Consider the following 17390-nt stretch of genomic DNA (forward strand, 5'->3'; position numbering starts at 1 on the left):
ATAAGCCTGACGTATTCTGCTACATCTGCGGTGAATGCACCATTGTACCTAACAGGAATCAAGTCACAAGTTTCATAAAGTGTGCTTACCAATCTTATTTTGGTATTAATTATTGTATTTTGTGAGAAGATCAAATTTTTGAAAATCAAATTAGCAAAAAAACCTGACCTGATTGAAAAAGCAGATGTCATTTTTGGATTTAGCGGTGCAAAATGGTCCTAATTCAGTTGAAAAAACCTAGACAACTTGCAAAAAACATTTTTTTGTAACCCAGTGTAATCAAAGTAGCACGAAAGATATCATCAATACTCATATCTCTATCCAAATGCACATATACATTCATAATATAAAGCTCTAAATATATATTTACCAAACAGACACATTAAACACCCTATTAAATAGAGTTAAGAACACCACTATTTATTATTTATGATTTAGAAAGCTGTATGTGGATGTGTTGTTCACTTCCGAATGCATTTCTGTATAAATGTAACCGTTTTATAAGCAGGTTAGAGCAATTTATAGGCTAAAATTAAGAAATTATGATGAATTAATTCATCATTAGGGCTTGAACACATTCACTATGAAGCCCCAGAATGTGCAAACAGGACATACTGTACATGTACCAGTGGAAAAGTGGGAGAACTCATTTTACCTGATGTTGGAGTAGCTCCAAGGCGAAAAAAAAAAGTCCTAGTGTGATCAACGATTTTGTGTATATTCATATTTCTTCCAACAGACATTTTATGTCTACATATAAGTGGACCTCTCAGCGTTGGTAATAATGTTCTGCTCTACTGACCCTAATGTGGACTTGTCAGTACAATGCAGTTATCAGCCCTGTTTTGAGGCGACTGTGGTTAGATCTACAAAAAGTGAAGATGTTTCGGCACGTCAAAGTGTATTTTTCTATGTTTGGGTCTCGCGGAGAACCAAATTTCTGTTTTGGGCCTGAGGCTATAAACAGTTTGGGAACCCCTGCTGTTGTCAGTTGTGTGTGCAGGACGCTTCAGCCCTTTAAGTGGTGAAAAGAAACTCCACAATGTTGTCACCACATGGTCTGCAGTAACAAGTTTCAAAGAACTGCCTCAAATTAACATATATTCCATACATGCATTCACATTCACAGGACACACACACACACATTCCAACTATTCACACACTTTCGCAGGCTTGCATTCCAAGCTTAGAGCAAACACACACTCCCTGCAGAGAAGGGAAGTCATCTGCCGGTCCCTAACAACAACAACACTCACACACACACATTAAATAACACTACCCCAAAAACCACACACTCACACACTCAGGGGCAAGATGGGGGATCAGCAGACTCACTGCCAAAATACAACTGCCAGAAAGAAAGAGGAGTATTAAAAGGGGGTCAGGAGGGGAGGAAGAGGGCTGCAGGACTAATCCGAGTGAGAAAAACTGAGAGAGAAGACGAAGAGGAGGAAGAGGAGGGAAGCCCCCTATCTGTACCTCATCCCGTCCTCGGTTTCAGAGGAGAAAAACAGTGTTTACAAGAAAACAAGGGCAAAGTCCCTGCATGAGGACATGTGGACTTGACCTACATACACACACACACACACACATACAAGCAATGACACACACACTCAAACACACATTGGCCAGAAACCCATTAATCATTGATTCTATATTATATTATATTATACAACTAAAATTTGCTTAGAGGTCTTATTTATATCTTTGTGCATAAGAAATTAATGTAAGTGAATCCCCAAAGGAACTTTGTGTTGGTAAATGCAAGTTCTGCAAATGTACAGGATTTCAGTTCTGTTCAACATGTTGATGTTCATATGAACTATGTTTTCAGCTCAAAAATGTCCAATTTCATCACAATTAATGCTATATTTTCATGTCACAAATGGCCAAGTTATATTTGAACTGAATTTACCTGAAAAACAAATATCCTATTCTTTTAGATTCCCCAATTTTTCTTACAAGATTCTCTCCTACATATCACGTTTTATTTTTACAGGTTCAATATGGAGTATGGTGCTGATCCATCCTGCTTATGTTACGCCAATACATACATGAAGAATGTCACACGTCACTTTTTAAATCAACAGTTTTCTAATAATAATCATTTTTATAAAGAAATAACAATTCTATATTGTTATTTACTCTTTAGTTTGATGATAAACTATACAATAAATAATTCTGATCCTACTTTTTGCACAGGGATCATTAGTGTAAACGGTGACATGGCTGCAGAGCATCAGTATGATGGGATCCACAACAACCATGTCACATCTGTCCACTGACACATTTTGTGTTTTTGTGTCAGCTGTTATTGTTTTAGATCCACAATACTAACATTTACATAACATTTATGCATTTGGCAGACGCTTTTTTCCAAAGCGACTTACAGGGGAAAACCCTGATTTATGAATCAGGGTTTTCCTCTTATTTACGAATATGAGGAGAATTATCAATAGTAAGTCTATAAGTTTATTCCTAATAAAGTACTGGTACTGACCAGAGCATCATGGGTAATGTCACGTCCGTCCACCAGCAAAAGTTTTCACATATACGTGCTATTCCAAATCCAATATTTATGAAAATAGAGCTTCCACTGTCAAATAATATCAGTAGTCTGTGCACAAATGGATTAGCATTATTTCAACACAGTTCTATGCATTTCTTACAACTTTTTTTTTTGACAAAAATGGCCACTCATTTGACCCCCTAAGTAAATTTTAGCCATGTATTATATTATATTATATTATAGTATATTGGTATTTATTTATTTCTTAATCACGAAAATTCATGTATCCTTTTCAGTTATTTTCTTTAAACTGTAACTAGTCGCTTTTCCATTGACCCCCAAATTGTGCAAATATAACTAGCGCATAAAAATTTACCTAATGGAAAAATGACAATTTCACCAAAACTCTCTTTTTTCGATTAAAAGTTGTTGCAACTTTTACATCATTTTCATCATGTGTTTTTTTTATGTTTTCCTTATGTTGACCTTTTACATTTTTGTCTCATTTCATATTATACAATATCTTCACCTTGTGGCATCTGATTATATCCTTTAAATTGTTTCCATGTTGTGATGTCTTTTTGCGCTTTTTGTGTCTTTTTCGTCGTTTCATCTTTATTCTTTTTGTCTTGTGTCTTTTTGCATCTTTTGTGTCCTTTTCATCTTGTTCCATCTTTTAAATTGTTTTTGCCTGTTTGACTCCTGATACAACTTGTTCCATCTTTTGTGTCATTTTAATTTTGTTGCATTTTTTTTTACATTTCATTTTTTCCTGTGATGTCTTCAACGTTTTTGTCTTGTTCGGACTTTTAGAAATAATTTAACCCATAAAGACCCAATCAGCCCGTGTCAACCAAAACCATTTATGGATGTAAACTGTTTAATACCTGTTGATCCACTAATCCTATCAATACATGTAAATAATTGGTGTAAAATGCAGTTCTTCATCTTTTCATGGTCATCAGATATGACCCATTTGGACGTTCAGAGGCTCTGTAGTTACCGTGGAAACACCGTCATCTTCTACAACAGTGATTCACCAGTAAAACCCATGGAGTTCGATCAATGACAGTGGATGGAGACACCTGGTTCATGATCAGTTAATGACAGATTTGCTGAAAAAGTCACTTTTTCTTTAGTTTTCTCTGTTTCTGATAGAATAACGGTCAACTTTAATCTGAGCTTTTATGAACATCTGCATGATCAGTAAATGAAATATGAGAAAATACCTGATTTTTACTGAAAAAATGCAAACTACAGAGGGTAATATTATAATACATGTTCATCAATCACTTAAGAAAAGTTAAATATAGAGAAGAAAATGCGCCAAAAATGTAGCACTGTGTCAAAACTACAAATGGCTGCTTTCTTCAACTATTATTCAGGACCAAAACTCATATCAAACTCTAACATGAAATTTGACATTTATTGACATCAACTGATTAGAGGAAAATTTCCACGGTGACAGGACATCACCAGGCCTACCCACCGTCACAACGCACTATGGACACACACATGGTCACACAAACATGTGCGAAATCCATCTGTCAGTCAGTCAGTCAGTCAGTGTGCTTCTTTCCACACATTTGTTGCTTTTCTTAACCCCCCCCCCCCCCCTCAAAAAAACCCCATTCCTCCTCACCCACCCACCCAGTGCCTGTCTCCCCTATCAGCCTTGTTTATGTAAGAGTGACAGTGTTTCCCGCTCACACTTGGCCCGGTCCCTAGTAACACACACCCCCACATACACACACATCATACATGCAAACACAAACACACACCCACGGAGAGGCAATGACCTGCCTTCCACTGGCACAGGATCCCAATCCCACCACATAGTCCACAGACCACAGAGGCATTTACAAAACTACACTTTTAAGGAATGTCCACTCATTTAAGTTTACTGAGTGACCTTTGACCCTTCACGCCACTGACAGGAAAAACCCAACATTTAGCCATCACTAAAAAAAATAAATGAATAAAACTGTAAACCTGCATGTCAAATTGCACAAATCCTCTTTTTGGAACATTTTGGCTATCTCTGTGGGGACATTTAATAGAGAACACACATTCCTGTCAGACAATAACAAAAACAAAATTGTGCACATTCCTGATTGATGCTGTGTTACGAATCTGAATGGAAGCAGATTGAATGGTAACTACATCTGATTTCAGACATTATTGACAGACAGCTGTAAGTTAGGGCTAAGCAATATCTGTCGATGTGTTTAAATCTGTTCCGTTTTGGACGTAGTAGATTCCATGATCGCCAACACAGAGTAAAAGCTGTCAGGAATTTTTTTAAACAAACGCATCTGAGTTTCAAATTTCAGTATTTTCTCACATACAATTATACAGGGTGTCCACAAAGTCTCTTCATAATTTCAAATATAATGTACCTGCACTTGAAAACCCTCGGCCTTCAGTCCACGCCAAAGTTTTTGCACATACAGATGGACGATGAACTGATTACAACACCCTATGGCGTAGGCCCAGGGTAAAAATGTATCACAAAAGCAATCGAAGAGATATGTGAATCAGATTTGTTCTATGTACTTAGTGGTTCTTGTGTATTTCAGATACTTCTATTGATGAAATAGGTTCTATTCAATAAACCCCCCAAAAATGTCTAAACCTTAAGAAAAGGCACAATATGTATCGTGGTTTACTGAAACAAAATTGGGAGTTATGTCAAAGTTATCGTGTATTGAACAAAGGTACAGGACATCAACGACCTTAAGTAAAAGATCACTGATGTCACTGACACCATTGATGAGGCTATAATACAGCCAACATGGAAACAACTCCAGTACCGTCTAATAGTGTCCATATAGAGGGTATGCACATATGTCACTTCCCCCTCAGGCCACGCCCCTCTAAGTCAGACTGAGTGTCAAAAACCAACCTGCTCAACATGACGGAGTATAGCAGTAAACACAGCCAGAGTGGGAAAACGTGAAATATGAAATTAAACGAAGGACAATTGGACTAGACATGGATCTGTACGAGCTACCAAAGAACAAGTGGTCCATGAACACTGACATGTGGACACAAATGGAGGATCCAGACCTGATCCAGGGTGTAGGGGATCAGCGTTATTTTTACCTGAAACAAATATACATGGTTTCATCATCACTGACAACCAGGGTCCAAAACTAGGGCCCAGAACCAGCTGATCCAAAGTGCATTTCCAGTAGACCGTGGACTGACCCCAGTGAATATATGCATGATCTACTGGGACTGAGGAGATTTACTGAGTCTAGTTCAGATCCAGTACTTTACACAACACAGATACTACTGCTGTGGACCAGCAGGGCACCACTGGATTCTGGGAAATTACGAGATTTAGACCACCTGTTTTTAAATTAACACATTATTCTGATAATATTACAGCTTTATTGTCGGAATACGATGACTTTAATTTCATAAGCGAATGACATCTTTGCTAAATTATGAGTGTTTTTTTTACAACTATGACTTCATTCTCATAACATTGTGATTCTTTTTGTATTCGACTTTATTATCATAAAATTGCGGGTTTCATATCAATATTTTATGACTTTATACTCATAGTGACAAGTGTTTTTATTTTCTTATGCGGTCCTAATACTCTGTCGTAGTTTTATTCTCCAGTTCCCCCGTATTTGAAAAACTAGGTTGGCCTCAGTTTCAGTTAGTTTACTAATCATGTAGGAGCACAAGGTTCAGAATCACAAAATGAAGACAAAAACCATGAAAGATCTGATCATGAAACCAAGAGCTGCACTAAGAAGTAACGTTAGCCAAAACTATACGTAATTTAAGGTCTGATTTGACCCAAAAATACAGCATCAATGAATGTTAGCTGACACCAAACAGGATCCACAGATCTAGGTTTGGTTTCCTGGATTTGTGGATCCATCTACTTCTCTTTTCTTTGTCTTTCGGTGTCTGTAAAACGATAGCTCCCACTGCTTTTCACACCTGTAAGCACAATCAATCTCACAACAGCTCTTCCCCATTTTTTATTCAATATTGTTCTTCAGTTTAGACAGTATTGAAGCCAACACTGTCACTCATCTCCCTCTTTCTGCCACTCAGTGGGCGGAACCGCGGTGATTTCCGCTAGCGCTGACGTCATGTGCATACCCTCTATAGAGGTGTATTAAATGAGGCAAAAAAACTTCAATATCTACTTCATTTTTGTCCTAATTTCCACAGATTTGTCTATTAATTTGCTTCTGTAATAAATCTGTTAGATTGTAAAGAGAATTTATGGACACCCTGTATATCGTGTGCCGAGTACCAGTACATTGAATATTTAGTCATTAATGTTACAAAGACTGTTTATTACAATTCTTAAGAAAAACAAGTGTTCAGTTACTCAACTTCAACTACCATCACGGCATCTGAAAAGGAGCGCAGTGTACAATATTTTGTTGATGAAAACCTAAATGTGTTATAGGTCATATTGTGCTTTGTATCTCAACATGTCATCTTTTTTTTTTCTTTTTAATTTCAGATGTTTCAGATATATTTGCTTCAGATTTTTGTTTATCTGCTGCAAGGCTATTGAAAGGACTTTTGTTCACATACTGTACTGTACATCTAAAGTTATTCATTAAATACTAAATAATTATTTGTTAGGTATATAAACCACTTCTTTTTTTTTTTTTAAATGTGATGTTGTCTGTTTTTCTTTTATTACACTTGTACCAAAACCAGGTATTAATAAATAAACCGGGTCAAGACCGGGTACTGATCCAACTGATATTTGTTTTGTTACTGTCATCGTCATCGTCATCATCAAGCTTAATTTTTCTAATCAATCCAAAACATTTTGCTTGATTCCGGCTGAAATTCTAACCTACCAAAGAATAATACTGCAATTTATCCAGTTTTATCAATCCTATCAATATGCTGAAACAAACTTATCCATTGGTGAACTGGCACAAACACGGTGCAATACATTAAAAATACTGAATAATTTTACATTAAACTCTCACATATCCTACTGTACTGACAGGACATCATATTTATTAATTACATGTTAAGTGGAAAAATATTATGTTAAAAGACGGTGATAAATCACATGATGGTTTATGATTTTTCCAGGAAGAAACCACTGTTTAATTGGGAGCAGTTCCACACACTGAGGTGGTCTCTGCCTCAGTGAACATTAACCCCCCACACAAAACAAACTATGACCATAAAAATAAAACCGTTAAAATGAGAAAGAGAACTTGGATTAAATTTCTGACGGCAATCAGACATGACGCCAACACTCAGTTCATTATCTGTTTTCTGGAGCTGAAGTGATCATATAAACAGTATAATCTGATCTGTTTTATCAGATAACAGCCGTAATCTGATTAGGACAAATCAGATTAACACACCTGGATTTGTCCCCAATACTCCAATGTCTTCCTGCATGTATACAGATTAATCTGATTTACATCTGTGCATGTGTGAACACAATTAAATCGTAGAAAATGGACGTTGCATAGTCAAACATGAGCGAAAGACAATAAGAGGAAGTTTGAGTCTGCCATCACTATGTACGTACGAACTCTGAAAGAAATCCAATAATGGGCTGGAGCATCTAAACCAGAGTATTTGATGATTGTAATTCTTAAATGCATGTACACTAGGGATGTAACAATTACGGGTATAACGATAAACTGCGGTAAAGTTCCCGACTGTTAGTATTACCGTTTAATTTCTAACCATCATTAAAACCATGTTTGATTACTGCACTTTGAAAACTCATGGCGATACTGCTCATTTCCTGGAGAAGCAGCAGCACTCCAGGTGTGCGTGCACAGATTGCAATGTTTGGCCTGCGAAAACAAGGCTGAAGGCACCTGCACGGAACGCGTAACGGAGATCTGGGGATAGCGGAACCTCCATCCCATACATCTCACTCTCTCTCTCTTTGTGACATCGAGAATGATTTGATATAGAAAATGGTCGAACAAGCTCCACTATGACCTGTCCAAGTACTTATTTTCCCACTCAAAAAAACACTCAGGGATCGATAGGAGAATTGATAAGGAATTGGATTGATAAGCAGAATCGACAATAGCATTGATATTGATCAAATCCTATCAATTCCCACCCTTGGTGCAGATATCGGTTACAGTTGTCCCTCACTATGACGCGGTTCACCTTTCGCGGCCTTGCTGTTCCACATATTTTTTTTAGTGCAATTTTGCATGCTTTTTTTTTTTTTTTTTTTTACAGTGTATGAACGCACATTGTGTTCTGCGTCCTGATTGGCTGAGGGAAAACCCGCGCAGTGCATTCTGCGTCCTGATTGGCTAAGGGAAAACCCACGCATTGTGTTCTGCGTCCTGATTGGCCAAGGGACTGTAGACCTTTGTCAATCAGTCTCCTCCGTGCCGTGTCTCCTGTACAGTACAGAATGCGTTCTTCGTGCCAAATTGACATAAATGTTCGAACGCTAGCAGTGTGACTCAGAAGTGCTGTATGTTTGCAAGTTTTCTCCTGACAAAACCCACCATGTCGACGAAACGTTCTGCACCGACAAAGGCACCTGCGGTTGCATCCAAAAGGCAGAGGAAGATGCTAACCATCGCACAAAAAGTTGGAACTGTGAAATACGCATGAGTCACTATTAATAATTTCTTATGTTTGTTTATGCATTTGGCAGACACTTTTTTCCAAAGCAACTTACAGGGGAAAACCAATCAAATCAATCAATCAAATTTTATTTATGTAGTGCCAGATCACAACAAAAAAGTTATCTCATGACACTTTATATATAGAGTTGGTCAAAACCAGACTCTAAGCCAATTTACAGAAACCCAACAGAATGTGTCCAACTTCGTAGGATGATGATTAAAATTAAATGTGTTATTTCTAAACGCTATCATATTTATTTATAGGAAAACGTTTATATTTTTATTTCTCAAACAAATGTTTGGGCCTGAAAACAGGTTTTGATCTTTGGTTTCATTCTATAATACTGTACTTATTTTTTAAAATCTAGGAAGGTTTGAACTTTGAGAGTGTTTAAACAAGAGATAAATGTAAGAAAATGTTAATGCCTGTCTGAGAAAAGTGTGTAAAGTGTGTGGTGAGGGGTTTTACAGCCTTAAAACATATATAATAATTGTAAAAAAAAAATAAAGCTGACTACTTCGCGGGTTTTGCCTGTTGTGGATTATTTTTAGAATGTAACCCCTGTGATAAACAAGGGACCACTGTGCAGCGATAAGGTGCCATCTTTAATGCACATTTGTATGTTTGATGTTTACATGTTAATATTTTAATGTTTCTGCCGACAGAAAGTACATTGTGCGTGTCATTTATTTATTTATTTATTCATTTATTTTCAAAAATACAACTTGGTTGATTTATTTCAGTGTGTATAAGTACTTTTTCAACATTTTGATCACATTTCAACAATATTGCAATAATAATGATAATTTTGGTCCCAATTAACCATGATATGAAATTTTCATGTCATTACATCTCTAATGTAAACACGTCAATATCTGATTATTACAATTATCTGACTACTTCCATTTATCAGATTTTTATGGTCATGTAAACAGCCTAAATGTTGTGTACCATGAGTTTTACACTTTATGGTTTAAACTCGTATTTTTTAGGACTTTGCACATTTATGACCTATTTAAAACACTTGTTGGAAATATAATTGAAAATGAATCAAGTGTAGTAAGTTACATTCTTTAACAGGGTTGCTGGTAATATCTGTGACCAATTACTTTTCGCAAATAACCTCGAAAGACGTACATCAACAAAGTCCAACATAAACCAACCTGTGAGATGTATCCTGGTGGTACATGAATGGGAGGGATTGACCCATTTGGAGACATCATGGGAACCTCAGCAGGACCTACAAGGAAGCAGAAGAAACGCTTATTTAATCGGGCAGCTCGCTCTAAAGTAAATCCTCATTTAGTCACATCAATCAGCAGTTCACATGCAAGGACGTAAACACAGCCACACACACACTTTACTGAAGGGAAGGGCAGCGTTTACTGTGACACAGATGTTCAACCCTGGGTTTCAGAACGCCCTCGTGGATTAACCAATATGTTCACATGTGGAAAATGTCACAGCACAATACGACACATATGGTTAATGGGCTCGCACCGGAGGAAAGTGTCAACAGAGTCCACAAGAGACTTTAGAGTGAGAAGATGAACTGAATATTATGTAAGTCATGTTTAATATCTGTGTATTTGAATAAAGACAGAGGAAAAGGACAAGACTTTTAAAAGGAAGGAAAGGAAAGGAAAGGAGAGGAGCGAGAGAGAGAGAGAGAGGAGAGGAGAGGAGAGGAGAGGAGAGGAGAGGAGAGGAGAGGAGAGGAGAAGAGAGGAGAGGAGAGGAGAGGAGAGGAGAGGAAAGGAAAGGAAAGGAGAGGAAAGGAGAGGAAAGGAAAGGAAAGGAGAAAGGAAAGGAGAAAGGAGAGGAGAGGAGAGGAGAGGAGAGGAGAGGAGAGGAGAGGAGAGGAGAGGAGAGGAGAGGAGAGGAGAGGAGAGGAGAGGAGAGGAGAGGAGAGGAGAGGAGAGGAGAGGAGAGGAGAGGAGAGGAGAGGAGAGGAGAGGAAAGGAAAGATAATATGAAAGCACACAACGAGAAAGGAAATAAAGAAGGAAAAGAAAGGGGAAAAAATCAATATTTATTATGAACCCCTGGAGATCCCAACTTCAGTAACAGCCCATAATAATAAGACAATTTTATTCACATTTGGTTCATTGAGAATCAAAGTCGTTTAAAGGCTGTTTTTTTCTATCGCTGCAGGCAACTATTTCATGTAAAACTCATTTATCTTATTGGTTGAATCTCAGTTTTTGTTTTTTTGTTTTTTCTGACTGGTGTGTAAAAGCAGGAGTTGACCACGTCCACCTTTCACATTCACTGACAGATACACCTACTGTAGTTATCTGCTCCAACACAGAAGGAAGAACGTCTAATAGAATTAACAGATTGAAAATGATATTTACTTTTCCACTCCCATACCCCCCCCCCCCCCCCCCCCCCCCCCCCCCCCCCCCCCCCCCCCCCCCCTCCGTCTCTCTCATCCTCTGTGTCTCTGTGTGATGGAGGTCAGCTGCTGGTAAAGTCATTGGGCCCCCGCTGGGACAGATGGAAGCAGCCCTGGCCCCCGAATAAATCACACTGCACACACACACACACATATATGTATATACACACACACCCACAGGAGACAGGGGCCCACGCTCTCCACAAACACTCATACAAGCATGAGGCACACCAAGACTTTCTGACCAATTAAACCTCTGTCAGGACACCCTCAGTCTTCATACATTCAATAGTCCAAAATCAGCACTGGAGTTTTGAAGTATTCTGTGGTTCTACAACCGAGAAAATACACTTTTTTCTTTTCTTTCAGTTGAATTTCAAGTGAATTCTTCCTCTTTCTTCCCTTAACCCTTTCATGCACAGTGGTCACTCCAGTGGACAGTTCTTCTCCAGCTGTTCTCTTGTATATTCATGGGTTTTGATGTTTTTTTTGTTTTTTTTTTATATAAACATTTATTTCTTGTTTTTCATTCATACAAAACTTTAAACATCATGAACATCTTGAACATGGCAGAGAAAAAATAAATATATAAATAAATAAATGAATGAATAAATGAAAATAAATATATATAAATAAAGCAAAATAAATACATAAAATGAAAATAAATTAAATAAATCTCAAAAAGATGTGACAAACATTAATCTGACAGCATTACATAGAAACAGCTGATTAAATAACCTAATAAAAAAACTTAGGTATAGAGTTGAAATAATACTATACATGTACATTCCCACATCATCCTTACTCACTACCCCTTCATTATCACCACCCTTAATTAAATCCAAAAACATCTTCCAAATGTTATAGAATTCCGAAGTTCTCTTTTTAACCGTATATGTCAGTTTCTCAAGAACCAAACTTGAGGTTAAATTATTTAACCAGAAGTCAAAAGAGGGGCGACCAATATTTTTCCAACACAAAGCGATACACCGCTTAGCTTGTAATAAACATAAATCAACCATTTTTCTTTCTTTAGCAGATAAAGAGCAGTTTACTGGAGAAATGCCCACTATACATAATTTAGGACACACAGGTTTGGGTTTTGATGTTTTAGTTCCATATCAGCCAACACAGTGGACAATTACGCACCATCCCATCCACTGACATTCAGACCATTACTGTAACTTTGCTGTTCTTGTTCAACCTGATCTGCACGAACATGTTTGAGTGGAAATCAATTGTTATTTGTTAGACGAGAAGGTTTTTTGTTTTTGCATATTATCTCCATGAAGTGTAATTACTAGCATGAGAATATGTTAAAATGTGAGAAGACATCAGATTAGCAGCATTAAAAAGGTTTTTATTTCATTGTTTTCATCTCACTTTCTGATATTGGGTTTTAAACACGTTTCTTTACTTCAAAAATTAAATGCATGGATATTTTTGTAACTCCATAGAAAAAAAAAAAAAAACTTGATTGCATTTTTTTTTTCATGCCTAAGGAGGAATAAAAACAGAAGAAAAAAATCTTGACTAAGGTTCTCACAATTCATGCATGAAAGGGTTAATCCAGTGTTTTTCAACCTTGGGGTCCCCTGAAATTTGTAGTAATTGATTAAAAAAAACCAAAAAACTCACTAATAAAAAATATATGGTGAGTTGAGAGAGACAAACTCTGAAGCTGAAACTGCAGCACTGTGGTTCTGTTTATCTGTCAAATATTCATTGTGGTCAGTTTCAGATACTGCAGCTGTTTCATAATTCATAGTTTGACTTATTGTTTGTTCAGTATTAATTGTCCTCCTTGTAAATCACAGCTGGACTGACTGTACATACCCTGACCAAGGAAAATAAAATTCTCACTTTGTGCAGTAATCTACACCTGGATTTACTGCCTCTGTCCATAATAATATACATTATATAGACTAAATGTCGTCTAAAATTAATGTTTATTCGCAACATAGTATAGCAAACTATTACATGATAAAACACAAATTTATTTTAGTAAAAAGAAAAAGTCTCTTGTTTTGAATGTCTGGGGTCGCTAGAAAGTTGTGATGTTAAATGGGGTCACGAGTCAATAAAGGTTGGAAACCACTGCCTTAATCTTTCACTTCAGAAATGTCTTCATCAGCTCTGTACTGCAGCCACCATAACCCCCCCCCCCCGATGACCTTATTCTCTAGAATTTAATAAAAATGGCCAGTTGTTACTTTACAAAATACAACAACACATTGAAACAGAGTAGATTTACAGTTGTAAACACTTTAAGAAGCCTTAAAAGTTAATCATTCATACGTAATGCCGCTTAAATATCCAATATAACCACATTCATTCAGTTTTGTCGGCATACCTTGATTCTGTTTTGTACTAGTTGTGTTTCTTGTTTTCCTCTTTTCTACTACTTCATCCCTCCATCCTGAAAACCTTAGAATTCCTTCAACATGAGCATCCCTTCCTCCTTCCCTTCAGCTACATTACTCACATCCTTCATCACATCCTCCCTCTTTTCATTTCACATATTACTCATTTCATCCTCTCCTTTTCCTCTGCAGTTAGACTTTCTTCTGTCCTCTCTCCATCATCCTCTACTAAATCATTCCTCCCTTTTTTTTTTTTTTTTTTCCTTTTTTCGCTCCGTCTCCCTCACCCACCTTTCCCGGCCAAACCTCGCAGCTGCCAAACAAACAGGTACAGTAAACACACACCTACGCGCGCACAAACACAACCCGGGCAAAGTCTGCAGGTCCAGGATGGAGTGTGTGAGCGATGTGAGTAGGTCACAGGTCCACGGAGAGACAGGCCTCTTTCAGTCCCGTCTGCTCCCCGAGCGACACGACTGGAGAGGATATGAAAGTCCTCATTGAGCACAAGGTCATAGCATGTGGAGAACACACACGCCACAGAAGCAGACACAGCGCTCCTCTAAAACCTCTTTCCATCACTGCTCACAGCACACAGTCATTCACTGTCTTAATCTCACACACACACACACACACACACACACACACACACACTTACTCTTTACCTCACCCGTCAGAGTTGGGATGCAACTGAACATAATGGCACTTAAACTGAGTATTAACAGGATTGATACGAACCATCTGCACCAATTTTTAGGAAATATTCAATACTACCCGTTCATGAACTCAGTGTTTATCACTCATGTTTATTTGTGCACAAGTTTATCAAAAATAAGCAAGATCTTCCGGGCGCTTTTCATAATTTTTTTAGTTTTTCATCCGATTTACATTTATACTCAACTAGACATAGCGACAATCTTCATTTACCCTTCTGTCGAACATCTGGTCATCAATTTAATATTTTATTTAGAGGTCCTAAATTGTGGAACAATCTAGACATGTCTGTAAAGTCTATATTGTCATTTACATCTTTCAAAAACTCACTGAAAAAACATCTCCTGTCCTGACTTTTTCAGTGTTTTCTATATTGTTAATTGTTGTTACCTCCGCCAAGGAGGTTATGTTTTTGCCAGGGTTTGTTTGTTTGTTTGTTTGTCTGTTTGTTTGTTTGTTTGTTTGTCTGTTTGTCTGTCCGTTAGTGTGCAACATAACTCAAAAAGTTATGGACAGATTTTGATGAAATTTTCAGGGTTTGTTGGAAATGGGATAAGGAAGAAATGATTAAATTTTGGTGGTGATCGGGGGTGGGGGGGCCCACGGAGGGGCCCATTTCCAACAAACCCTGAAAATTTCATCAAAATCTGTCCATAACTTTTTGAGTTATGTTGCACACTAACGGACAGACAAACAGACAGACAAACAAACAAACAAACCCTGGCAAAAACATAACCTCCTTGGCGTGGGGGGCCCACGGGGGGGGCCACTGATCAGCCTTGGCGGAGGTCTGCGCTCTCCGAGTGCTTTTCTAGTTTAATTATTGTTTTCTTATGTTTGTACATTCTATTTCTTATTTATAGTAGATGATGGGAGTGGAACTCTGTCCAAGCCCTTTGGGCTTCGTTCCCTCCCTGCACTGTTTTTATTGTGCTAAATAAATAAATACAAATACAAATTGTACTAATTCTGTTTGCTGAAAATATTAACCCTTTCATGCATAGTTGTCACTACTGTGGACAGTTCCTCTACAGCTTTACTCTTGTATATTCATGGGTTTTGTTGTTTTAGTTCCATATCAACCAACACAGTGGACACTTATGCATCATCTCATAAACTGCAATTCATACCATTATTGTAACTTTGCTGTTCTTGATTGGTTCTTGAGTGGAAATCAATTGTTAATATTTATTTTTTGCATATTATCTCCATGAAGTGAGTAATAACTAGTATTAGAATATGTTAAAATGTGAGAAAACATCGGATTAGCTGCATTAAACATGGTTTCATTTCACTGTTCTCATATCACTTTATGATATTGGGTTTTAAATACATGTTTCTTTGCTTCAAGAATAAAATTCACGGTGTAGCTGAGTGGACCTTTTTGTAACTCCATGAAAAACAGGTTGATTTTTTTTAAAAATTCAATCACATTGGGGTTTTTTTTTCATGCCTAAAGAGGAATAAAAATACTCAGGAAAAAAAATCTTGATTACAGTTCTCATAATTCATGCATGAAAGGGTTAATATGTAATTTAATAAAAGCACTAATAGAGAGGTGAAGTCCCGCCCCTTCCTGTCATGTCAAATTGAACCTTATGTTGGAATAAAAACTGTACAACAGTCAAGGAGAAGAGATGAACACATACTAATCATTTTTATCATAACTGAATTATGCCATCATTTATATCATTTGCAGTAATTTGTTCATAAAATATTATTACAGTAATTTCCGGTCTATAAGCCTCTACTTTTTTTCCCACACACTGTCAACCCGCGGCTCTAAAATGATGCGGCTAATTTATGTTTTCTGGGTTAACAATTGATCCGGCTGATGAAGAAGGAAATAGAGCTGCTGCACGTAAGCTTGGCATCAATGAAGCGATGGTGAGATGTTGGAGACGGGGTGAGTGCAGCTTATAGTCCGGAAAGTACGGTATGTCAGAACAGAGAAAAGGAAGAAAAAGTGACACAAAAATATGACAAACTGAACATAAAAACAAGTGTCTACAGCCACAGTTGTTTCTCAAAACTACTGGGTTTTACTGGTGAGTCAGCGTTGCAGAAGATGACTGTTTCCACATTCATTTTGGACACTCGGTACATCCTGATGAATCATATCTGATACCAATGAAAATCTACTACACTACATTTTGCTGTATGACTTCAACATATTCATGGGATTAATGAATTGAAATAACTAAATTGACCACTTTAACCCTTTCATGCATACTGGTCACTACAGTGGACAGCTATTCTACAGCTGTTCTCTTGTATATTCATGGATTTTGTTGTTCTTTTCGTTGTTTTTTTTGTTTTTTGTTTTTTTTTACACATATCTTTATTAAAGTTTTAAGACACTACATATCTTTTCTGACATGAATTGGTAACATTATGTAGATCTCTCCTGAGCATAAACCCCCCAGAATCACAAGCCCTCCCCATAGTTTTCACACAATTTATCACTAAATTCATGTTTCTGTGCATCAAAAATTAAACGTGTGGTGTTCAGCTCAGTGGACATTTTTGCAATTTAATGAAAAATAGGTTCATAAGAATTTTTGTTTTTCGTTATTATTTTTTTAATGTATTTTTAAATTTTTTTGAATTATTTTTATTTATTTATTTTTTAATTTATTTTTCAGAAGACATTTTTCAATCGCATTGTTTTTTTCATGCGTAAAGACGAATAAAAACACTCAGGAAAAAATTTTGATTAAGGTTCTCATAATTCATGCATGAAAGGGCTAAATAAGATGCCTCGATGCTGCTGCATTAAACA

At 37.1% G+C, this 17390-nt stretch overlaps 1 protein-coding gene across 1 annotated transcript in view; it reads right to left on the reverse strand.

Annotated features, from left to right (window-relative positions):
* fndc3ba (fibronectin type III domain containing 3Ba) overlaps positions 1-17390 on the reverse strand; it is a 260323-nt gene that overhangs the window by 128722 nt on the left and 114211 nt on the right. Inside the window, exon 4 of the mRNA XM_030127293.1 lies at positions 10297-10373. Coding sequence (XP_029983153.1) covers positions 10297-10373 — 77 coding nt within the window. The remainder of the gene's footprint in view (positions 1-10296; positions 10374-17390) is intronic.

Source organism: Sphaeramia orbicularis, chromosome 22 (assembly GCF_902148855.1).
Source record: "Sphaeramia orbicularis chromosome 22, fSphaOr1.1, whole genome shotgun sequence".
Classification (NCBI taxonomy): Eukaryota; Metazoa; Chordata; class Actinopteri; order Kurtiformes; family Apogonidae; genus Sphaeramia; species Sphaeramia orbicularis.